Here is a 27,057-nt window from a genome sequence, read left to right on the forward strand (position 1 = left end):
GAGTATTTTTCTATCAGGTCAGAATTGTAAGTGGGCCAAGAATTGTGGAGGGATTTGAAGGCAAAGTACAGGAGCTTGAATTTGATTCTCAGGTGAAATAAAAGCCAATGAAGAGAACTACAAAGACATGCAGCAGAAGAGCAGTGGGAAGGATGATGAGTCTGGCTGCAGCATTCATAATAGATTGTAGAGGCGAGTGTCTGCTTAGTGCAGGGGTCGGCAAACTCCGGCCTTTAGGCCAGGTATGGCCTAGCCGATAGTTCGTTCCAGCCTAACGGCCTTTTGGCCGATCCAGCCTAATGCTGGCTTGCAACCCGCGGCCCCAGAGCTGCGGGTTGCCGGACAGATCTGCCAGGGGGCGTTAGAAAATACCGTCGCTTGAGCTCCAGTGCCGCCTCCTTGCTGTTGCTCCCCTATTTACCGCGGCCGTTGATACTTTCGCCACTGCAGTAAATAGGGAAAGCTCCCTGTAGGGAAATCCCTCCCCTCCGTAATGCACACGGAGGAGAGGGATTTCACTTCAGGGGGCGATCCCTGATGGTGGGTGGAGCCATTAGGGCGGGACTCAGAGTCCGACCTAGTGTGCTCCTGCCCACCCCTGAATTGGCCTAGTGGCCATAAAAGTTTGCCAACCCCTGGGTTAGTGGAATACAAGAGAGGAGGAGGTTACAGTAGTCCAGACAAGAGATGATAAGAGCATGTACAAGGAGTTTGGTGGTGTCTGGGGACAGGTAGGGGCGGATTTTGGAGATGTTGCGTAGGTGAAAGTGACAGGACCTGGAAATGTTCTTAATATGGGGGGTAAATGAGAGGACAGAATTGAAGGTGACACCAAGACAATGTGCCTGAGGGGAGAGACGAATGACAGTGTTGTTAACAGTTAGAGACTTGGAATTTGAGAAGGGGGTAGATGATGAGTCTGGTTTTATCCAGGTAGAGTTTCAAAAATCTGTCATGACGAGATGCCTGACAGGCAGCATAAAGGGAGGGAGGGAGGGAGACAGGTCAGGGATGGACAGATAGATTTGAGTGTCATCAGCAAACAGATGGTACTGTAAGCCAAAGGAGGATATGAGACCGAGAAAAGAGAACCGGTCCAAGGACTGACCCTTGGGAAACACCAACAGGTTGGAGAGTGGGCGAGGAGGAGTTACTATTGAAAGAAACTTGAAAGGAGCAGTCAGATAGGAAGCAAACCTAGAGCGCATAATTTTTATTAGAAGGAGGTGATCAACAGTGTCAAAAGCAGAGGAAAGATCAAGGATAAGGAGGAGGAAAAAAGTTGCCATGTGACTTATTATATACACATTATACATATTATAGAAGGGTATTAAAATGGTTATAATGAACTTGAAACAGTTAGCCACTGGGCATTACAAGAAAAGAGATGATGTATGAAATGTTTTAAAAAAAATAATTTGCATGCCTTTTTTTGTTCTGTTTCAAGGAAAATTAGATTTTTGCTGCAAAATAATAATCTTAGCAGGTGAAAAGGTCATAATTCCAATTAAGTGACGGGCAACATGACAAGAAAGATGCCATGTTGATATACAATACGGTTAAAAATGACAAGACAGAAACTAACCAACTTGAGATACTGGAAAATAAATTGCTTTCAATTAAATGCAATTCCAAATGTCATCCCACAAAATTGCTTTCAAAAACACATCATTTGTCAGTATCAAACTCTTCTGCATAGCAAATGTATGCAAAAACATATTTTAAAATTAGCTTGTCTGAAGAAGGGCTTCAAACATATGTGCCTTTGTTTATCTCCATTTCCTTGTAGATTGAAGGGTTTATTGTTTAAACAAGAAATATAAGGGTGCTTGTGTTTTCTTTTCACCTCACATGAAGTAACAAGGACCGTTCATTTCTGGCAAACATGACAAAATTTCCCATATTTGCTGAAAAACAAAAACTAATACAGCCAGCACAACCACTTTAACAAGGACTCGTAAACTGTACTATATTCGATTTTGGAGATAAGATACATTTAAATGCTTTCCTTGGGTTTAATTTATTGAATTCAGTAAAACTTGGAATGTGTGATGGTAATGAAATTAGTTATTGAAGAACATTTCTTTTTCATAAAATGAGATTTAAAGATCAGCTTTGCACACATTGTTTTACTATCATACTTGGAAGAATCTAAATTTCAGTTTTTGTTAGAAATGTAAAGGTTGACTTTGCACCCATTAATTCATAAAATCATATTTTTCAGGTTTTGATTAAGTCTCATGCTCAATATTTTTTTTACATTGAATTTGAAAAGGAATCATTAAAAAAATTCCACACAGGGTCTACAGTCTATATTAAAATTGTTGTAATTGTAAAAATATTGCATTCCTTTGAAACCATAAGGAAGCACTGTCATAAAAGAGAGGGGTGATGACGAAAAACAATGAAGATCTATAATCTTGCAAATATAATAATAAATAATTTAAAAAAATAAATAAAAAAAATAAATGTATTTTTCTACATGCAACATGTAAGTACAGTAGACAGCAGTCATTGCACACCAACGTTTGGACTGGGAAAAGAGGAAGCAATAATGTGTGCTACACTGCTCACATGCTAGCCGGGCACTAATAAGTAAAAAGAGCAAGACAGATAAGCAGTTCACTGAGCTACTTCTCATGCTGGGGAAAGGGCAGGGCTTATTTGTTTTGTTCAACTGCAGAGAACAATCAGGTCTCAGATTTTTCTCGGCTAGACGGGGATGCTCCGTGTGGAAGAGCTGTAAATGTATGGAGAGAAAAAAAATTTGTTTGCCTAGATGTCACCTAGAAAAAAAAAAACACTCCACAATCTAGCCAGCAGATATACCTTTCTCATGGAATACCCCTTGAACTGTTAGAGTACTGTATACCTTACATCAATATACCATGGCAATGACCTGCAAACAATGGTGAAAGCTGCAGACTGGTCCAGTAGCAGAAAATCTGTGTTATGCTTTTACCATTAACCCCCTATACTATACCAATACATCACACTAGACTCTGTAAAATATTAGAAAGGTTTAAGGCTCAAACAATTGTGAGACTATGAGAGCAAAATTCAATCTCAATCTCTTCTTCTAACAATGGAAAAACCACAATATGAAACTGATTAAATTATGCTCAGCTGAATAATAGCATGGCACTTCTTTTGTTCAATCCACTCTGCATTTACTGCAGCTCTCATCTTCCGGCAGAACATAGATGGAAGGTAACACGAGGCAATGGAATGGAGAATATATTAAAATTGTGTACTGTACAGTAAAATAGAAATTACAGTGATATACAAAAACTGGTACTGACAAAGCGTTTGGCGTGAGCAAAAGTGGATTGTACACTCATTTCCAGCTATTATTTTATAACCACGAACAATTTATTGTACCAAAACACATTTTCTGTAACACTGTGTGACAGCTAGCACTAATAACTCTGCTTAGATATAACACCTGGCTTCTGACCCATTTTCCTAAAGCTTATATTGGATTACGCTACTCTATACTGTGGTTAAATACTAAAAAGAATATAGGGTGCTAGGGTCAGGCAATGTATAATGAGAATGTATAATATATACAAATATAATTTATTAAAAATAAATGAAGAGTGTCACCTCCTAACAAAAAAATGCATGGAAAAATAGCCTGTGGTCGAATACCACGTGGTTAGGAGCTCCTGGATGCCCCTATATGTGCCCAAGAGCTGTTTTTAGAAGCAACTGCAGCATTTGATAAACACTTTCTCATGCAGTTTATGGCATCATCTGTCCTCTAGCAACAACTTCAAAGTAACTCTGTTCAACCACACCTCACTGAGTTTGAAACGTGTTCCTATTCAAGTGAATGGAACCAGCTGGCTGGTGAAGCTAGCTAGAAGTTACCTGTCATGTCTAGGAACCAGGTTGCAATCCAGTGCAACACAAAAGCAGTGGTACAGAGAACTGTTTTCAACCACTTCCATATGGTTAAATTATAGTACATGGGTGAATAGCGTGGTGAACCATGAAGGTTTACCACAGGTCTGAAGGAGACTATGATAATCTCCTGTCCTGCCACCTACCATCATGTGCTCCAATCTAGCACCATGCTGTTGCAAAATCTTCTGCTTCAGACATACCTTTTAGGCAGTTACCTAGTGCCCTGGACTACCAGGGTTTGATCCATCAGGGGTCAACAAATGTAGCAATAGGAGACCTTAGGATAAAGAATTTTTAGTTACTTTAATTGTTAGAAATATTTATTCTTAACCACCTGAGCGTTACACTGATTTCTAGATTTCTGTTCCAAAAGCGTCACAGGTTTTCATGAAATTTTTTTTTTAAATTGTAGACGACGCTGGAACACGGAACCGACGCTGGATTAGCACAGCGGGACCAGGTAAGTGGGGATTTTAGTGTAGGCGAAAAAATACGGGCTTAACCAAAACAGCAAAAATATTTAGTGCGAGAAATTACGGGCTTAGCGGTTAGGGGGTTAAACTGACATGTTTCTTTCTTTTAACTCTTTGTAAACAATCTTTGTTTTGGAACGTAGCCTTTATAATATATCAAAAGATTTTAGGAGCAAAAGTAAAATATAGAACATCAGAAGAAGCTTCACCTAAACATACTGGTCTCTTTCCCCAACACATGAATGAAGATGAAGAGTGCAATGAAAGAAGCTTCCATGTGAAGGCTGTGAAGAAAGCAACAGCTGTGTAAAAGCATACTTCTCAAACAGTTCCGTTTCCACGCTCCATGTGACAGCCTATGGCCAATTACCCAGCACCAATACTGCTATATTGCAGAAAAGAAAGTGAATCACAAGTCCCTCAATGCTTGGATACACTAGGTATTTTTTTAGCGCTCGGCAGCTGAAGGAAAGGCAAGTGTGTGATACTCCAGGGGGGAGCAAGTAAACAAACCTGTGATTTTGCCCGTCAAGGGCATTTGGAATCTCATTGCAGTTAATGTTGGTGGCCAGCTGACCACATGATTTCTTCCTATAAGAAGGATCACCCAATGAAAACTTCGATATTTTTTTTTATAAGTAATCTCATACCTAGATATACTAAAGAATTCGATTATGTAACTGAATTCTGTGGAATGATAGAATTCAGGTTTTCCCCAGCAAACATAAGCACTTTAGGCCTTTTGCTAGACTTGCAGTTAGAGGGTCTCAACCCAGATTAAAATTTACTTTTGCAGTATATCACAGATCAGATATCACTTACATAATATTTATCATCACTTTGATTGTAGGCAAGCTTTACAACTCCATATGAACCCTATAAAGAAGAAAGAACACAGGTTAGTAATGCATATCAGATCCCAGATATTACAGATCTCACATTGCTAGGCAGATACACAACTTGCCTCTCAAGACCTGCTTCTGTGTTCAATACCCAGCCAAAACATTTTTTGTTTCCACATCCAAAATCACCAATCATTCTGTGCTCCTACTGCAAAAAGACCATCAGCTGTCTTTAATACAAAAAAATCGGAACAGAAAATGAATTACTGCCCCGTTTGAATACAGGAATTTTTCACGTTACCTCTTTTTTATAAAATTTATAATCTTAAATATAAAGTTTTTTTTTAATATTTGTGATATGTACTATATTAGTTGTTGTCAACTTGAGAGAAATAAGTGGCCTCAGCTGCGGCCCCTGTCATTACCAAAAAACTGCACATAATGTTCAGACTGTCAGGGAAATTAAATACAGATACTAAATACTAAAAACTAAATACTAACATCAGACTGTGAACATGATATAGGACTGATTGGAGACTAATTTCCATTATCCCTATATAATTCAATGTTGTGATTCCAAATATAGACTGCTTGAGTTTACCTCCATGTGCATGTGACCCTCTGGATGCATGTTGGGCACCAGGGTACTATATAATAATACAGCAACTAATAAAATAATTATATTTTTTGTGTCTAAGGTAATTACAAGTAGAAGACATTGAGTAAATATTCTGCTTCCAATTTGAACCAAGTAATTGTGATCTGGCTCTTTATCAACTCTTCCTCGTTTATAGCTCAGTGCAAAGTAAAGTGATTTGGAATTTAGGGGAAGAAAGCCCTTGATAAGAAAAACTTACAGGGAAAGAAGATAAAGTTAAAGCTACGTACACACTTCCAATTATTATCGTTGGAAAACGAACGACGAACGATCCTGCACGATATCTACGAACGATCGTATAGCACCGATCCTGCACATACAGATAACGACACGATCGTTCGTAGATATTGTACACACAATAGATACGATCGTTTGAGCGATAGAGGAACTATGTGCACGACAGGAAGTGAACGAACGTTCGTTCATTACGCATGCTCAGACCATGGACGATCAACGAACGATCGTACACACGAACGATGGTCAGCGATCGTCGTCCAATCCGATCCGGTCGTTCGTTTCCAACGACTTTCCTCGTTCGTCGGCGTCGTTGGTTACTTTTTTTACGAACAATTTTTGCCCAATCGATCGTTCGTCGTTCATTTTGAACGATAAAAATTGGAAGTGTGTACGCACCTTAAGTTTACAGAAAGATAAAGTTAATCAGTGTCTGCATCAGCTACTTGTTGAAGTATGAGGCAGTTGTCATATTTTAAAGTTATTACTTTCTTTTTTCTTTTAGGGACGGGGAGGGGAAGTGATGAGGATGAGATGTCTACTGGTCAAGAATAAGAGGAGGAAGAGTCTACCGAGTGGACATTCCAGCCATTACAGAATAAACAATTCACTGAACATTATTAATAGGTACCCACTCTATTGGATCCCATACTATTGGATCCACCCTACAAGGCCAATCTGGCAAAGCTAATTCTAGTAGAGAAACAGGAAGCCAACATAGATAGCCATGGGAAAGTATTTTTTAGCTGGTTGTGGAAAACCTTGGGTGTACAATAGAGATAAGTGTCTGAAAGTTAAAAAATGTGCTACTGCTATTATTAATAATAATAATAACAATAATAATAATAATAATATAAAATAATATTAATAATTGTGGAGGGGAAATCAGAAATGGGTCAGTGTTATATACTTGGTCCATGCTCTTCAACAAAATTATTTGAATATAAAGCCCCCCAAAAAATGTCTTTCTTGCAATATAGCAGTATCTGATTCCATCTCAGTTGATGATTCAGATATCATTCTGGAGTGCATCTGCCTTCCATTCCAGGATCCTGGTCTATGGGAAGTGGTGAAATTAAATTGTGAAAAGAAAAGTGACCATCTTGCTCGTCTTGGTTGAAGTCTACTATCAGGTTTCAGAAATTTAAGATTTCTATGGTCAGTAAGGACTGTTACTGGATGTTCTCCATTCTGGGAACGTGTCTTTGATAGCCCGTAGTTACTTGTTTGCAATTTCATAATTTCTTTCTATTGGTGTCATCTGATGTGACCAGAAATCTGCTTCCACTATGAATGGAAGTTCAAGATTAGGATGTACCAGAATGGGTGCTGATGTAAACCTGAAAAAGCAGCTTATGCCTCTGCAGACCAAAAAAAAGGAATCTGTAAGGCCCTGGTTCAGCACCAGTACACACCAGACGCCAGTCCCCCAATCTAACACCGTAGTCTGCGGTGGCCTACAGCACAGGATCACCAGCCAGATAATTGTTGCCTAACAGAATCCCCCTTTGGGTGAGTTGGGTTATAGGTGCAAATTGCTACAAAGTTTTTAACAAATCTTCTATATTAGTTACAAAAACCAACAAATGCTAAACCATAGCATTTTGTTCGAACATATCCTGAAATACGTCATTTATGAAATGCTGAAAAGTTGTTGGGGCATTGCACAATACAAATGGCATGACTGATGATTGGGCACTCATAATGTACATATCTAGTACGGAAAGCAGTCTTCTACTCATCTTAGAGTCTAATTTGGACAAGGATGTACGCTCCACGAAGATCTACAATGTTGGCTGTTCTAAGTTTTTCAAAAAGTTCAGGAATCAGTGGGAGAGGGTAGTGATTTTTAACTTCCTTTTTTTTTTTTTTTTTTTTTTATTTTTTTTTTTTTTTTATTACCCGTAATCCATGTAGGGGCAGAGTCCTGTCTTTTCTTTCCACAAAAAAACAGGGGTGCTCCAGCACGTTGGATGAAACCTTTTGCTAAATTCTTTTGCAGAAATTCCTGTAGAACTTTCAATTTTGGTTTTGATAAAGCCGATAGGAATATCTGGATGAAGGAAAAAACTTGACTGGGCAGTCATAAGGTTGATGAAGTGGCAGCTAGTCTGCGTTATTTTTATCACAGAGGTCTGGATAATCCCGATATTGCAAAGACAATTTTTGTAGGTTGGAGATAGTTACTCTAGACACACTAACATCTGCAGATGCACAGTCTTTCTTTATTCAGTAAAGCAATGTTCGCAGGAAAAAACAAGATTTCCGCCCTGTCAGGTAATATTAGAATTGTGGCTTGCCACATGTGCCCTGACACAAATCCATATGTGTGACCTCATCAGTAGTACAAATATTTGGGTCATCAAAAATCAAATCCATCTTCTCCAGTTGTTGTAAGCTCAAATTTATCTCACAGGGTAATAATCTTTTGTTGCAATTCCTGTACTTTTAGATGTACTTAGATGATCTTTAGTTGATTTTGCCCAGCCTGAGTTAAGTTGGTAATCTGCTGAGAAACAGTAAGATCGGCTCTAATGTTCTCCATCTTAGTGGCCCAATTATTCTGTCAGGAGTCTGTGGGAACAGTATGAAACCAGTAGCCGAAGCTCACAGCAGGCAGAAAAAAGGACAAGTAATCAGTAGTTCTCAGCAGCAGGAGACTGGTCTGTCAGGCGATCCAGCAGAATAGAATCAATGCCAACATTCTAATAGCAATAGTTATGTAGCAATAGTTGAGAGAAGTCAGTGCGTGAGATTATGGTAAGAAGTGCAACAGTCAGCCAAAGGAACAGGAATTTAAATATGAACAAGGTTTAAATATGAAGATAATTACCCTGATTGGTCAAAGGAACAGGAACAGGTGCAAAGAATACAGTAATCAGGATCCAGGAATCACTAAGCAAAGATTAGGTCAACTATGAAAGGTCCCAGTGGCACACATGCAAGGTAACAGCTCTAACACTGAGAAGACCAGAGTTGAATTCCAAGAGCAGTAACTGACAGCAATGCTAACAGCAGAATAACAGATATCTATTTATTTTGCCTCCATCTTGGCAACATAGACATCTAACCAATGAAGATAAAAAAATATATAGGAAGTTGATGAGAGATTTTGAAAAACACATCTATGCTGTTGTAAGATAAAGCAAAAACCTGATCAATCATTTCTTTACAGATGTTTTAGTTACTTTCTGAACAAAGACTATCAATCCTAGTTTCAAACCTTAGTGGTACAATAAATACTGAATATAGGTTGCTAGGCACCATATTAAAAATATGCAGCATTTTCATTGCTGTTTGTACAAAAGAAACATCAAGCATCTCAGCCATGTGTCAAAATTCAGTTCTGTACTGCATTTCCTGATTTAAGAGCAGTTTATTTTCCAGGCATTCTAGCCCAATAGATGTCATTTTAATAGGTCACTACACAAATGTTTTGGTTACCAACTCACCTGACAAACTGTATTAAGATGATTTTTATTTCAATGTTTCTACCCAATAATGTTATTATTGTAGTTTTTCATATTTGTGAACATCCGTTGATGGTAACATCATTTAAATTCCCTATTTACAAATATGAAACTGCAGTGAATAGGAAAAAAACTCCCATTACTGACCTTTTACAAAAATGGTAGATAAAGGATGTCATGCTGACCCTATTTCTTCAATGATTTATTAAATAATTGACTTCGCTCAATAATAGGGTTTACTGACCTGAAAACCTGTTTCTGGTCCGTGACTCAGACTGTATTAAAGCCATTGGATCACTGTTACAATAAATAAACTATCTTTTTCAAACTGTGTTCAGGAAAGAAGGCCACCATATTTCTCTTCTAACACATCATTCCAAAAGGGCAACCGTGTGTGGACCTAAAGTATTTCCATATTCTGAACAAGCAGTAAAAGCACTTTAAAAAGCTCATGATGTACTTCCGCATGTCGCTGCATGTCTCAGACCCCAGATATGTGGCTCCATAGCTGAAACTTACTTGCCATTTACAAAATTAAGCTTGGAGTTGTTCTTTTTGTGATTGGCCAGGAGGAAAGGGAAGGAGACAAGTAACTACAGCGAGAGCTGTACTAATTCCTTAATATTAAGAGGATGTTCAGGATGCAAGAGAAAACTTTAATACAGGAGTGTCTTTTAAGAAAGACAATTCTTTAACTGTGACAAACTTGTTGTCCAATTGTGCTTGGAACTGGGTCAAAACAAGGAAAAAAAAAAACACTAAACAACCAAACAACTTTCCTCCAGAGAACAGACGGAAAGAAGGTCATTAGGACCAATTACGTTTTTTAAGAGCTAACAAGGGGTTCATCAGAACCAATATAAAATGATGAGTTTTTAACACCTTAAAAGCAGTTGACATGACAAGCCTTATCTACAATAAAACACAGTATACCAATACGTTATAACTCTGCAGTGGGTTTTTACTCTAGCCCAGGCATGGGCAAACTACGGCCCAATACAGTTGATTCTCTGGCCCTTTGGTTGTTCTGCAGCTCTTGCGCCACTGGTGCCACTCCGAGAAGAATCAGGAGAAAGACCCCGTGCGGAGGGGGGCGCCAGCCAGAGCTGCGGATCACCTCCCCCGTTAGTATCCTGACTCGTGGAGGTGGGCAGGCATTGTCCGTGCACACATCCCGCCCACTCTCCTATCAAAGGCTCAGATCTGCGATCGGGGAGTGGGCAGGGTGATGCTATCATGTCAGAGCCTCAGAGGATTGACCTTACTGAGTTTCCATAGCTAAAGACACTCAGAGGCCACCTTAATCATGGTATAGAAAAAGAACGTTCTCAGAGTCCCCAAACATCATGCTTGTGTTTTTAGATATAGAACTCCAGCAAACGTTTTCCGGTTATACTAGACTTTGGAGTACTGCTTTTTGTGATTTTTGAAAAATACACTGTACCATTTTGCTCTGTGCCCTTCACTTGCGCTATTAGGGTATCTTAATGCTGGGTAGGAATATTGATTTTCTTCTTCCAAGATAAAGATGCCTCCCAGGAGTGAATTAGCATGCAGACTGCTCTACATGACTTCCACAGATGATGCATTATATCACTGAGATTTGGTGCAAAAACTGGAGTTTCTACTGCTCTATCATCAAACTAAGTAGTGCCCAAAAAAAAAAAACATACTATGACACAGGAAATTTTTCCGTATGCAATATGGCTCTGAAATAAGGTAAGGATAAGGTCTGGCTTTAAGTAAAAAATCATCTATGGAATACTCACTTTTCCAATTTCGCTTTGCAATTTGTACTGGTTCAGCTGCACACAATCCTAAAAAAAAAAAAGAAATATCAATCATGGGTCCTGAAAATAAAAGAATGAGACAAAAAATTACAGAACAGACATAAAGATATACAATAATTTAACAGTGTAAGCTTTGGTTATTTTTATAATTTTTATTTTTAGATATTATATTCCAGTTAAAAAAAAACACGGTTTAGAAAAAAAATCAATTTCCAAGTACTTTGTTAAATTAGTTTTTCAGAAAGCTATATTACATAAAAAAGGGAGCAAAGCACTGAATTATATGGTGTTTCACAGGTTTCTTCTGTAACGTGAAAAAAGACTAAACCGGAAGGAAAAATGTCAGCACCTTATTTTTGATGATCATGAAGTGTAATAAATACTGGCTGCTTGGACTGCACATCAACATGATTGACACCACCTTTACTGCCTAAGGCACTTGTCTGCAGCCTTTAATAAAATAAACTGTTAACATATGATATCTGTGAAGATGTTATTAAAGTCCTTTGGTTTCTGTCCACACATTAATTACCTATGACAAATTTCAAGCACCTAGATCATTGTAAATAACTACAATGATAACTGATGCAAGTCTTACTGACAGCTTCAACAGCCTATCAAGAATACTTAATGACAGTGTCATCTAGATGATGATCCTTGGCCTGATTGTCTTGTTCTGCTTTAAAGAAAACACATAATTAGGATGTATGTGAGTTTGTGCTCCAGGCTGAGTTCTAAAAACTACTTTAACAATGAATGCTGTTCTGCATCTTTAAAAAACATGGGTATTTTTACTGCAAATAGTAAAAATACCTGATTTTGACTTGATTTGAATCTCCTGGCTAAACCCTGGTGCATCAAATTTCTAACCAGGAGATGCACTTGGGTAGACAAGGAACCCTTTAATAGGAGAAGAATGCAGCAGGGCAGTATATTTCTTGTTGTGCAAATCCTCGCAAGCTCAGTCAGGTTGGATGTGGGCCCCAGTGGACAGGTATTTTCAAATCTCTTCAGCATAAGGGTCTGAATACTTTCTGAAACCACTGTGTATATCTATCTATCTATCTATCTATCTATCTATCTGCAGTAAAACTATGGTACTTTTCTCTGACCCCTTACAAGAAGTAGACATAAGGTACCCACATGTATATTCGAAAAAAAAAACAGGACACCTTTTTCAGGAAAAGTCTGCAGTTTAGAAGTACAATTTTAAAATAACACATTTAGCCAATAGTTGGCTAGGATTTAAATTTATTTTTTTCAATATAAAAGTTATTTTTAACTATTTGAAACAAGAATGAAAGCACAGGTTATTATGATTAAGGACATTATTGCTATGCTGAAACATGGAGAAATGTTTTGAGTGGCTCATATATTATATGTTTTTAGATATTTATTGAGTCTTTTTTTTTTATATATATCCTGATACTTTTTTATATATATATATGAGTTCAAGTTAGAATTTATTGAGGTACCTTAAAGATCCCACTGGGATAGGTCTATGTAAAAAATAGATATAGGGGTGCAGTACCAAAACTATTTGGTTTCTTTCACCTATAACTAAATGGGTCAATTGCTTAACTTTTTAACAATGCTTAAAACAATAACATAGTAATACAACTTATCTATTGTTTAATAAAAATACTATTAGTATCAGTATGTAATTACTGATAAGGTCTTTGAATTAAATTAGCCGAACTATCGTATATATAGTGGAACTATCTACTTTAACAAGAAAATTCCCAAACATGTATACCTGCAAATTTAAGGGCAATGAAGTTTACAGAATATCCTACACCAAAATTTGTTGGGAAACCTGACACTTCCAGGTGAGTAACCTCTTGGGTTCTTACAGTACTCAGGGATTCCTCCCACTGATCTCCACATTACTACTGCATTCTGTCTTTGAGTCAGGACTTACCACAAAAGTCTTACCAAATTCAAGAGTGTTACTTGCCATAACCTGACTAATAATGCCTGCAAGTATACTTGTTGAAATTTTTCTTTAACCGACAGGGTTGCTCTGAAATATCTAAATTATGGTGACATAAAATGGTGACAAAACATTTTTTTACTATACTGTATGTGGGGAACAATACTATCTCCCTTATAATGTGCACTAGAATTAAAGAAAACCTACCTCTGTCATATATTCCATAACGCAAGAGTGAGGTGTACTGTAGTTACATAGGTAACCCAGGTAGGGGTGACAATGCTTAGGATAACCCTGCATGAATGCACAGGAACCTGTGAGCTCACTGGATTTCTATCAGGATCAATGGGTATTAACTATACAGTAAGAATCACTGCTCACCATGCTCTATATTGGTAAATATTTAGAAATTGTATTTTGTGAACCAGCTGTGCTTTAATTTCTACATTACATATTTGTGGAAAACCATTTCAAATGTGATCCTAATCCAAATATACCATATTCAATGCAAACCTTTAATGAGGCTAATGATTTCTTTAAAATTATTTAGAAAGTGATTTGTTTGTCATCTGTCTTTCATAAATCCATTCTGGTAATCACACCATATGATTTCAAATCACATATATTTATATAATACAAAATATGGTAAACTTACAGGTCCAAGTTTACTGAGTTTTTCTGGGTTTTTTTTCAGTGCAGGGACCACATTTGCATAGAACCAAACCAGCCCATCGCCAGCAAGCCAGGTAAGAAACTTTCCAAAAAATGTAAATGACTAAGATTAGCTCTTTAAACACACATACAGGTAAACTATCTGGTTGTGGAGCTTTATTCACATTTGTTTTTAAACCATATCAATGTAAAGCAACTGCTGTATAAACTGAATTGTGTAATTGCCGTGTTCATATTATAGATCAGCGCTATCATGTTTCTCTGTAAGCAGGGAGCAGAATATGTTGTTTAATAAGATTTTAGGAGGCTGTTGCTTAGACCTCAGGTTAAAAATTCACAGTTCATTTTTACTCTTCAGCGTTTCATCTTTTGTTTTGAATTTTTGCCAATCTGATTTCCTGTATTCTTTTTAATGTTTGTGACATGGGGGAGAGGTCATTGAGGGATGTTTATTTCTTCACATTCTATTTCATAATATTAGAGATTAAAGTCTGTAAAACATCACTGGTTGTTTGTTGTATTATGTCACTTATGTTTGGTTCTGATCCAGACCAGGCCTTGCTCTTCACTTATGTTTGGTTCTGATCCAGGCCAAGCTTTGCTCGTCATTTATTTTTGACTCTGATCCAAGTTAGGTTCTGTTTCTTCTGCCTTCTACAGCTGTGATTATTGGAAGGCCAGTAAAAAAGCACTCTCTGACCTAGGGCAATCTCAAATGATTAAAGGTAATGAGACAGTCCAGTCCTAACTTTAACAGGCTCCCATGTTCTTTAACTGGTTTCTCCGATTAAAGGTAAAAACACTAAAATTTTTTTTTGCTTTCTAAAATAGCTGTTATTAAACACAAGCATGTAACATGAAGTCAGTGTAAAACTTCTTTTAGTTGGGTCAGGGCCTCCAAATATTAAAGGGTTTGTGCACTTGGCAGCGAGGGAGCCTATAAAGTCTGTAGATTTTACTCAGCATATGGTAAATAAAACTGCAATTTTTTTCATAATTACATTAGGATTTAAGGTAATTATTTTATAATTTAGTTTGTAAAGAATGCGGGTCTTTCTAATGAGGATTGATTTGGGGTTTCAGTTTATGAAGTTTTACAATTGAGAAAAAGACGAAGACCAGTTCTTCAGATATCACAGCACTACTGTAAATCTCACTTTGAGGTCAACTCTGTTGGAAGTAGTAAATATATCATATGCAATAATTTATATTTACCTGATCAAAGAGAAACTTAAAATGAATAGGTTATTTTTTATCATGGAATATTAAAAACACTCAGCATTCTTTTAAAGATTGAATGTATATTTGTTATACAAGTAACAAACAGTTGTTAAGCTGTTCTTCCCGCTAAAACACTTTAGCGCTAGTAGACAAAAAGCTACAATTCAATAAACCATGTAAAGTATGCACAAACAGCAAATGTACAAATCATGAAAAACAGTAGAAACACATAACAGATAACATCCGTTATGCTCAGGCAGCCAGCTGTGAAGAACATTTTGAAAGCTCCCCATCATAATAAGGTTGCAAAGGGATGGCTTTAATGTAACTCCTAATACAGGATAGACCCCTGACCTGGCAGATAGTAGGCTTTATGTAAATAATTAGGGATCTAAACTGCCTAGGCCTTTGACCACTCACACAATGTCAGGATGCAAAAGCATATGTATTCAAACTGATTTAGTTTGCACAATGCAATTATGGGAAGTAACAACTGTTCTTGGCATAAAATTGGCTGTGGCATTTAGCATTTTGTAAATCCTAATTCTTAATGTTGATAAATATCCACAATCACACAACATTTGCTGTTACAACAAATTATGTAGGGGGCTCGTCTTGTACAATCTGTGAAAGTCTGGAACACTTTTTTAAACAGCACGTTCCAGCCACAAAATATAGCTCATGTCAGATGTTCTTCCTGCTAAAAACAGGTTAATCTGTACAGTGATACCTTTGGAGAGAGGGGGTAAAGGAAGGCTCAAGGGGTGCTGTATTGCAAGTGCGCCAGACTCTTCCCAGCCAACAGGAGCCTCCACAAATGCCCCATGCCAGTTTGGTAGGGGGCCCCAAGTCAGTTCTCCACATGTGCAAAGTTAGACCTAAATTTTCCAATTTGCCAAACCCAATCTTTCAGGCTTTTCACACTATAGGGAAGATCAGCACAAAAAAAAATTCTTACGGGACCGCGGAATCCAAATGTATTAAACATTCTGTGTGACTTTGAAAGTCATTTATTCAAATTAGTCATATATTTCAATAATGGGCTTAAAATATAGTCATATATTTAAAAAATCGGCCTAAAATCTGAAATTCATTTTTTTTGATGTGTGGTCTATTTTGCCTAATTTAAAATCCCAAGAAATGTATTCATTTCATGTTGAGCTTTTTTATGTCTTTACAGTAAAGCAGCTTAGCAAACCAGAATAAGCAATGTACTATGGAATGTTGCAGGGAGATTTTTACTGCTAGCACACACAGGATATGGAGTGCACACTGCATTATAATCATTATGGTCATAACCTACAAAGAGTTCATGTTTTTACAGCTGAGAATATGACCATCGTTTAATGCAAAGTACGTGCATTAGGTTAGGTGAGGTCTCTGGGTTCATACAAGAATAGCATTGCACAATGAATGAACAGCATTGAAAAAGTTAAATTTATGAATCACATAAGAAACATTCTAAAGTACACCAAAGAAATCTACATTCTTCACAAAACATTCTTATATATATCAGGGGAGGCTCAGTTCCTTTGTTCATGCGCTCAGTTGGAACTCCAACGGGCACATGATACTTCATACTGATTTCGATATTCTTTTGGAACACAACATATTTTAAAACACATAAGCATATGAAGGGCAAAAAAGGGTCGGAGAGGTAGGGGGAGAAACAAAATAGAGACAAACTTCTTATATGATCGACCACCACATGCATATACGACGAGAAAATAGTATATAGTTCACCATACAGATTTTTTTGGTAAAATCTAACCTATTATTTTTGTTATCCTTGAAAAACTTTATGAAAGCCCAAATTAATGCCAAGCAGATGTAACACTGATCACAAAATCTTTAACAAACTGCACAATCTAATTCATACTTCCAAAATCTATGTAGCACAAGGCCTAGACAAAAAAAATATGCCTGTCTGTTCGTAATTGTCTATCCCACCTCTCCCCACCCTGTTGCCAGCACCAGCATCTTCACCTGGTCAGAGGCTTAGGCCATCTTGCTAGGCTAGGCTTTAGTGATTTACCTCCTACACATATCCATAGAAGTTTATTCATTCCTGGCAGCCAGCTATTCTGCCTTGAATGTGCAGCTTAATGTACATTATAGAGAAGACTGCAAACATGCGAGCAAGTTTGTTTTACTGCAGAGACACAGCCTGCCACTTCTCCAATACTGATCCTATTTCCCTGCATTTGTTTAATTTTTAGCTTTAGTTCCACTTTACCTGCATGTCCACCATTAACCTAAATCCAATGTATTTTGTATTGCAAGGGTTGCACTTTTTTTTATAAACTATACTGTTTTGCCCAGGCAAGACAAGTATGAATCAATAAACCTTTATGTGGAGCATTGGTTTTATAGTCGCTTTACACTTATTACTTGAGAAAATTATTTATGGCACTTGGTTGCTGTGCTCATCAACTATTACTTGCTATACAGAGACATTGGGTCTGATTTATCAAAGTTCTCCAAAGCTGGAGAAGATACAGTTTTATCAGTGAACCTGGGGGATCCAGCAAACCTGGGGAAACCAGAGTTATTTAATAACAGGAATTCTAATTTAATGATTCAATACAGTAATTATTATCTATATTACCTTTTTTTAGTTTTGGATTAGATTAAGGAATAATCAGGTTAGATTTGTACATGCAGCATTTTCATTAGTGTGTTATTATGCATTGTGGTGTGCTGAAATGCATAGGCATACAAGGTGTGTTGGGTTCCCTTGCAAACTTGCATTTTAAATGTATATACCCACATATGATTTGAAGACAATATAGCAACTTCAGATGAATTTTTTTTTTATTTTTAAGGAACCATCTGCTATGAAAAGACCATTAGATATTAATCCTATAGTATTACATAATAATCTCCTTCCACTGGATTAACTAATGTCAATATCATTCACTTTGTCTATTTTGACTAGTCATGGGGTGTTTTTGCTATAGTAATTTTTATATATTGAAGTTTTGCCTAGACTATAGCCAGTTTCTACTTTTGTACCAGAAAACTGTTCTTCAAATTTTCATATCCATCTATATGCTTCTTGATCTCCCTAAAGTGCAGTTCTGACACTGTATGCAGCATGCAATGCAGATTAAAAAAATCCATTGGGCTCTATTTTAGTAACTAAAAAGTGCAAATGTATGTGGAAAGTAATGAATAATCAAGCTATTGCACATACAGATGAAATCACAATACCTTAAAAAAGGCAATTCTAAATACCGTGTTACTTATGCATGAACTAAGAAATTATGCTAAAATAAAACTTTAGCAAGTGTATTAATGTTTTCCTGTAGTATTCAGTTGGTAAACAAACGGTTACTACTGAAAAATATCATTCAAAACAACATTCCTTGGGCATTATTAAACTTCTAAAATAAAACAGTAGTGTGTATTTTCTATGCAGCAATTTGTCACTAGATAAAAGTTACCACTTACGTCAGAGTCGGAAATGGAAACCCGATTGGACTCAATTGTTGGCCTTCGGACAATTCTTGGTGATATGTGTGAAGCAGGACCTGTTGCATAGGGGCCGTAAGCCTGATGTTGAGAGGGAAGGCAGCCACCTGTAGGCCTTTCCTGAAGGGAGAACTTTCTGTTTGAAAGTGTAGGCCGAGATGCAGCTCTTTGGAAACAGCTCAAGTCCCTCTGGTCCTGGGATGATAAAAATACATCCTCGCTGGTTTCAGAGCTCATTCCATTATTTTTCAGCCTATACATGTCGTCTGAATCCAGCACAACTGATGCCTCGGTTTGTTCATCCACGTCAATAGCAGCAACTCTCTCTGCAAGCTCTGCTTGAGTATCTTTATTTGGGCCAGAATCACAATCCATTGTGTCAGTGTGAGAAAATTCCAGCACAGTCTCTAGGGTACACAATACAATTTCCAAGTCAACTACAGCAGATAGCTGTTATTAAGGCTTTTTGTCTAAACAGTCTCTGGAAAAAAAACTGAGAAAAAAAAGCAATATTACTATTCTCTGAAATATATACATAACCAAAATCATATTATTATGAGGCTACATTTACACAGCTGTTACTTCTAAAGACCTAGGAAAGAATATACAGCACTTATATTTGTTAGGTGGGCATTTAAAAAACAGGTCAGTCTCCTTTTATTTTCTGAGGAGGGTGTAAAGAGGAGAGAAGGGGGGAAAAAACACCCCTAAATGTCTTCAAATAGTCCAATAAACATCCATAAACGCTTTCAATCATTTCAATGGAAGTATTTATGGGCAGATGTAGGCATCAAACACTGTCACATGTTCTCTTTGCAACTCTAAAATGCAATGGTCAAACATGTCAGACATGCAATGGCACATTAGAATGAACAGAAATGTTCATATTAATGTACCAGAAATGAGAGCGTATTGGCAGATTTAAGATATGGAGATTAGATGGTTGAGTGTATCAGGTAGTTGAGTGTAATGAAGGATACTGATAGATTCAGCTACGTAATTCAGATGAGGGAATATTGGGCAATTAAGGTTGATAATTAAGCTCTTAACTGGAGGTAGTCCAAATAAAGGAACTTTTTTTTATAGAAAATATGATAGAATTATTTTAGGGGAAATCCATACTGGTAGATTCCAACAAGTTGTTAATACTGGAGATGGGGTTCAGGGGTTACTATTTCTGGAGATAGATTTCAAAATGGATATATCATCAGGAGTTCAAATACTGCTGTCTTTAGCTAGCTGAAGGCCATTTGTAAACATATATAACAAATTTACTTTCTTAAAAACAAAGTCAAAAGACTTAAGTAATAGGTATATGGTGCCCCGTCAAAAAAGACAAAAATACAACGGAATGAAAAAATAGATTCACTGACAGCTGGGATTTTTCTGCTAGGATAAGTGTGCTATGTATTAGGATAGATTTCTCCCCGTCACATCTTTAGACATTAACTTCTCTAAATCCATTTCTGACACTTTTATACATTTATCCATCAATTTTATTAGAACCTTCTACATAACTAAACTTTTAATTTAGGATTATTAGGCTTTTAACACTGACTTCGATTTAAACTGGTTGATTGAACTGGTGTTAAAGAATTTATGCAGAGGAATAGCTTCACCTGATGTCACGAATAGGCTCTTCCCGGGCATTGAGAGTAGAGCATGAAGATTGCTCATCCAACAATTTTCACATTATCAATCTCAAAAACCATAACTTAAGAGGAATTCCCGGCCAAAAGTAACAGCCTTGAGTGCACATCTAATACTATTCAGTAAACAAAGCAATCTGAAGACAGGTGTTCACTCAGTTTACCTCTTGATCTGAGTAATGAACCAATAAACAGAATAGTAAACCCTGTTGTGGCTTTTGCTTTTAAATACTAAGTAAACTGACTGCTTAAGTGTTGAAATTTAGATGATAAACTGTAATTTTATCCAACCATTGGCTATGTACACAACTGTAAAATGCATTTAACAGTGAGATCATGATTCATACCTATTATATAGGAGGAGCAGCCAGTAGTAGTAGTTACAAATACATCAGGCATCACTATGACTGATGTATTTGTAATCACTATCACTAAGACATTTAACCAGCTCCTTCAGATTTGCAATGAGCTGTTTAGTATAGTTTTCTACAGATTAACAGGAACAGAGAATGCCAGGAAGAGAGCAGTGCCTGCAAATGTCAGTCTGAGCTAACCCATGTGGTACCTAAATTACAAATGTGATCAGTGTATAAGGTTTGCACCCTCCATTAAAATATAGATTTTATTGGTTACTCTGGATTACCGTACTTTGCCTCATTTACATGACATGTATTTTTATTTACAGAATGGTAAAAATGAGAAATCAACCATATTCCAGTGTTAATGCTTAGGGTAAGTTCACAGAAATGGTGAGGAGTGGTGTAGTAGTTACGGCTCCTTATCCAAAGGAAACCTCGGCTGTCAGGCGGACACTACTAGCAGTGCTTAGCCTGCAGCTACCCTATAGAGAATAAATGGCACAGTTGATAACTGCCTGCTGACTCCAAATCAAAGACAGCTGAATGCTCACTAATTTTGAATGGGCATAAACATAACGGCTATTTAGCAAATGCCAGGGGACTGTTTTTGTGAACTTAAAAAGCAAGTTGTTTCATAAAACATGATCATTTATCAACAATTAGGTATATCAGTTACCCATACTTAGAATAATCGACAATTAATATATCTCAAGTAAGCTTGTAAAATTAATTTTTACATGGTATTACATTTAATACAATTCATTATCATGGCCCTAAATGTCCGAAGGGAATATTTACAACAAAATTGTGACAGACTACCAGCACAAGTTAATGAATTGATAATTTTTTTTTTAATAAATTAGAACCAAGCTGTACATATTTACACAATTATATTACCAATACTTTTGCTCTGTGGACTGATTAACTGCATACCAGTAGTTTCAGATAAAGAAATACCCATACAATCATTGAACTCTTTCACCAATGCTGCAATACTGGGTACACAGACATATCATACCCCCTAAGAAAGAATCAAACGCAGCTGAAATACTGTACAAAATTGTTCCAATGGTTTCAAAAGCAATATATGCAAGAACAAGGAAATCCCATGGGTTTCTAAGCATGCATTATTAAACATTACCAGTCCCACACTGGTTATCAGTTCTGCTCAGCCTTTTGTTTTACAGCACATAAGCCCTCCTTCTACATCTATCCAGACAATAAATCAGCAAAGGAAACCTTGAACATTACAAAATGATTCATTGAAAGACATGATTTTAATGTCACAATCTGCAACCTCTTTGGGTGAAAACAAACAAGAAGCATGCATGGCATGGGCATATTCAATTCTATGCTTTCTCTATTTGTTACTGTTGTTCTTTATATAGCATGTTCACAGTCTGCATTGCAAGGTAAAACAAGTAAAATACAAAGAATTTTCATGCTTGGTGGAAGAAGTACACATATTTGTACATTTACAAGAACTTTATAAATGCTATACAGATTACGAGGGCAGATTTAAAGTGGAACTATACTTTAAAATTGGAAAAAAAGGCAGACAGGTTCTTTATTGCAGAAGGGACAAGCAATGTATCTTCTGCAATAAAACAAGCTTACCTGCCCCTTTACAATCCTTAGTAATATGTATGCCAGGACATTATCTGCATGGAGTTTGCAGGTTCTCCCCGTGTCTGCGTGGGTTTCCTCCCACATTCCAAAAACATGCAGTAAGGTTAATTGACTTTCCCTCAAAATTGACCTTAGACTACATTAATGACAAATGGCTATGGTACAGTTAGTGACAAGACTATAGACTTTGTACAGCACTACGTAATATGATGGGGCTATATAAATACTGTGTTATAATATTATTAATATGCCAAAATGTCCATATGATGAGAAATATATCTGTGAGAAAACATAAGGTTTGATTCAATTGTTCATTTCTAAATAAAGTAGTACACACAAATGTAAAATGGTCAAGTTTCAGAGAAGCAATAAACAGTTTCACAATAAACAACAATCTTTCTTTGGCCAAAGTTATTTTATTGATTTATTGGTTTTTCCAGTTTGGATATTTTTTATTAATAAGTATGTTTATCTAAAAAAGTGGTCACAGACTTATACATAACACAGGGCCCACAGAGAACACTATGGACCAAACAATGTAAACAGCTAGCAACAGCTAGCTAATTTATGGAGAATTTTACAAATAGTAGACAACTATATACTCCCCAAAACTATGACTTAGATTAGCTTGTTTTAAGCTGCATTCCTTTAAAAAACCCTCTAATATTATAGAAATTGAGGACTCATTGTAGAGTTACAGTGCATCCTTTTGCATTTCTAATATATAGTAGTTATGAAATAGGTGCTGGTGAAGATTTGAGCTTTGTGACTTAGGATGTTATCCTGCTGAAAGTAGATATTAGAAGATGGGCACACTGCAGTCATAAAAGGATGGGCTTGGTCAGAAACAACATCAAGGTAGGCTGTGACATTTAAACAATATTTGTTGGTAAGGGGCCAAAATTGTGCCAAGAAAATATCCCATACACAAATAAACTACTACCCCCAGTCTAAATCAAATCTAAAATCAAAATCTGACCCTACCATGTCAATGTCACAGCAGAAATGGAGACCCATCAGACCAGGCAATGATTCTCCAATGTTCTCTTGTTCACATTTGGTAAGCCTGTGTGAACAAGAACCTCAAGTGCATGATCTTAGCTGACAGGAGTGGAAAAAACAATGTGGGTGCCGTTGCCCATCAGCTTTGAGGCTTGATGTTCTGTGCATTCAGAGAAGTTATTGTGCATACCTCAATTGTATTGAGTGGCTTAAACCATCTTGACCATTCTCCTCTGAATTCCAGCATCAACAATGCATTTTTGTCCTGATACTCATTGGCTTTCTCTCCATTTCAGCAGATCAGCAGCTACTGAAATATTCAGACCAGCTCGTCTGACACCAACAACCATGCGATATTCAAAGTCACTTGGATTTCTTTCTTCCCTAATATGATGCTCAGTTCAAACTTCAGCATGTTTTTCTATGACAATGACTACATCTGCTGTCATGTGACTGGCAGATTGGATGTTGACCCTACCAAGCAGTTGAACAGGTGGTGGATGTATAGTGTTAATATGTTTATCTTTATTATGTTGTACTTTTACTTAAGGATCAACACACCATTCAATATACAAATACTCAGATTACATTTGTGTATCAGTAATTTTGCTGTTTATTTAAAAATTTTACATAGAATGAAAAACGAGAAAGCTGAAGTTGACAAAACTCATAAAATACTGTCTAACTATAATTGCCGAGGGCTCCCTTCACATCATTGTACTGCCTGCTGCTTAGATATAATTCATAGTATATTATGATTGTCAAGAGTCCCCTGGTAGAAATCTAGCACAGTCATTACTGTTAGATCTTTTCAGCTGAAGCTGTGATCTGACATTCAGTAATAAGCTAGAACACTGTGTAAAGACTAGGTTAGAACCAAGATTAGCTGCTCATTACTACTTTTTATGTTGAACTATCTGAATTGTATTATTATAAAAATCAGCTAAATTCATGTTTGTTTCCTATGCATATTCCCAGAAAAACCTTGTGTTTATCTCTCCCATAGTTTAATAAAAGCTTTCTCAAAGAAAGAACAGGTTATTATTACATTATTTCCACTTCAAACTGCAATATCAACTAGCTCAACCAAACAAGAATAAATACCATCTCTAATTGTTGGTATTTTTAGAATAAACTATTCCTAATTAAAGGGTTTCTTATACACTCCATTTTCAAATGTAAGAAGTATTGTCAGGGAAGATTTAGCAACATAGTTTTAGTAAATGGCCATTTTTTGTCACTTTAGAAATCTTGAACTGGAGACCACATTGTGCCCATTTTGTTCGAATTATCATAATCCCCCTTATATATTGAGAAGATTTTAGCAAGATTGTACAAAATGTGAGCTCAATTTTAGGGAATGCCATTACCAGAATTCATTTGACATTTTCTCAAACATCTTCTGGGTATCTAATGCAGCCTTTCTCAACCTTTTTAACATGGACGTTGAAAGTAAAAATTGAAGTGCTTGGTAATATTGGTCAGTGATAGAAAGTCCCTGGGAAAAATGACCCTTACATTGGAGGTCAGTAGAAAGAAGGATTGTTCTGAAGGCAGGTACTACATATCATATAATATTTCTATGGAACAGAAAATATTGGTGCTATAAGTTCCAGGTAAAACATACAGAGGATATTTACATACTTGCATATTTATTTGGAAATAAGTTTGTCCATCAAATTAAGGCCTTTAAAACTTCTATAGGAATGATGCATTATATATATGAAAACTCCCCCCTTGATTGCCACCTAGGTTTAACTTTATACTACTTCTGTGCCATCCCCTGAAGTCAAAGTTTACAGAGCTCCCCTGTGGAGGGTGCATCCAGAAGATTTAGTCTTACAAGATAGGAATAAATCTGATTTGTAGGTAGCGAAAGAGGAAACAGAGAACATTTATGAGAAAGAACAGATGAGAGAGATTGGGGTAGTTTGGTTTTAGCTGTACACGGTTGAGAAACCAAAGCCTTTAACAGGTATGTAGCAACCCATTGCAAAGCTAACAGGACAATTTTGGTTTTGGGACAGTCAATTGCTGTCACTGTATATAATTTTCCTAAGTCACGTATCCAGAACAGTCATGCAGCAAGTCAAATCACAGCAACAATAGTGCATTCTGGTTTCAGATTAGTGACACAAAACGCTGAAGCCAGAAACAGCCAGGCAACTAGCATTTTATAAATGTAGTCTTATTGTCAACTGTCAACTGTTGAACGTGCATTACAAAATAACTTGTTAACAATATATAAACATGGAAATACAGAAAGGAAGTACATAGTTCGTGGCATTCTTTACATAGCCTTCAATAATAAAGTTGTATGAATGTTGTGTTCCAAAAAAAGGATAAGACATAATAACAAAAAACATTTTTCTTACCAGTTTCTAAACAAAGGGTTGATACATAAGGTGAAAGTAGAAATAAATAAGGTCATCAAGAATATGGTTCTGTAAGCTTTCCATCATGTAACAAATAAGGAGGATCACCTTCTATGGTTCTGCATGGATACCAAGAGATGTGACGGAAGCAGTTATATACAAAAGTTTTAGTGGGATCATTGTGTTAATAAAGCCTTCCCATGTTTCAAAAACAATTGTGTTTTTGTATCTTTGTAAAAGGAGGCTTCAATCCATTCCAATTTAAACAGCTGTCGAAGTTTTGTTAAAAAGAGATGGTTTAAAGGTAGGGAATTGTAAGGTAATTTTTCCGTACTACCGATAGGATTAATGCCAACCTACATGCTCCTTTAGAAGTAGATTCCATTCGTCTACGCTATACCCAATATACCTATTCAGGTGTAAATGGCAAGTAGGCTAATAAGCAAGATTGAATGTATCGTGCCGATTGCATTCTGCATTTAAAAAAAAAAAATCCTAATTTTTTAAGCCCATATGGTAAGCTCGTCTAGGCGATATGTAAGCTTTATGGAAGAGGTGGAAAAGCATTTTTCAGTATTGTACTGTCATGATAGCTTTCCACGATACCTGGTACATCTTGAGGAACTTGTGTACTTCCACTGATTTTTGAATAATCTAGCTCATCCCGCAAGAAGTGGTAGCATTTTTATATTGTTTTGGAATTAATAAAATTACGTCTAGAGGATTGTGCCAATTGGAAGGAGACAAGAGTATGTCCACTCTAGCACAAAAAACTCTAGTTTGAAAAAAAGAGAAGTATGCTGTTCGACAGGCCACTAGCATTTAAAAAAAAATGGGTCAGCAATTGCAGCCTGCCTATTTTGGAAACTGAAAGACAGTTTCACGGATGTTTACAATAATGGGAAGAATGGCTATTTTAGTAAGGCATGTATCACAAAACACTGAGCAAAAGTTTATTGTTCAAAAGAAATACAAAAGACTTAACACAAAAAATGATTATCCATTGTGCTTTACCATTGAGAATTTATTACAGTTAATAGAAATCCACAAATGACAACATATTGGACTTGCTCTTCTCTACCTCTATATGTGTCAGTCAAAAAAGTAATATCCAGATGAAAGGGAGCACTGCAGTATCACTGTTCAAAACACATTAATAAATAATGGGAAGTCTGGAGCCTTATGTATTTCCCTGCTGGAAATGACACACAACAAGATTCCATCATGTTACAGCAGACAGATTCATCCAATTAAGAAAACTCTTCCGCAGGAACACCAGCTTACAAACATTAACACACGCTTGACTGTGCAGCAAACCTTATAACACATCATAAAAATGTGGCAGTACTTCATTGCATATAGAATAT

At 36.6% G+C, this 27,057-nt stretch overlaps 1 protein-coding gene across 1 annotated transcript in view; it reads right to left on the reverse strand.

Annotated features, from left to right (window-relative positions):
- The window catches only part of CAMKK1 (calcium/calmodulin dependent protein kinase kinase 1), a 91,091-nt gene that overhangs the window by 45,530 nt on the left and 18,504 nt on the right, over nt 1-27,057 (reverse strand). Inside the window, exons 2-4 of the mRNA XM_072415617.1 lie at nt 18,656-19,169; nt 11,356-11,403; nt 5,205-5,258 (exon numbers count right to left, since the gene is read on the reverse strand). Coding sequence (XP_072271718.1) covers nt 5,205-5,258; nt 11,356-11,403; nt 18,656-19,051 — 498 coding nt within the window. The 5' untranslated portion in view covers nt 19,052-19,169. The remainder of the gene's footprint in view (nt 1-5,204; nt 5,259-11,355; nt 11,404-18,655; nt 19,170-27,057) is intronic.

This window comes from Pyxicephalus adspersus, chromosome 1 (genome assembly GCF_032062135.1).
Source record: "Pyxicephalus adspersus chromosome 1, UCB_Pads_2.0, whole genome shotgun sequence".
NCBI classification, from domain to species: domain Eukaryota; kingdom Metazoa; phylum Chordata; class Amphibia; order Anura; family Pyxicephalidae; genus Pyxicephalus; species Pyxicephalus adspersus.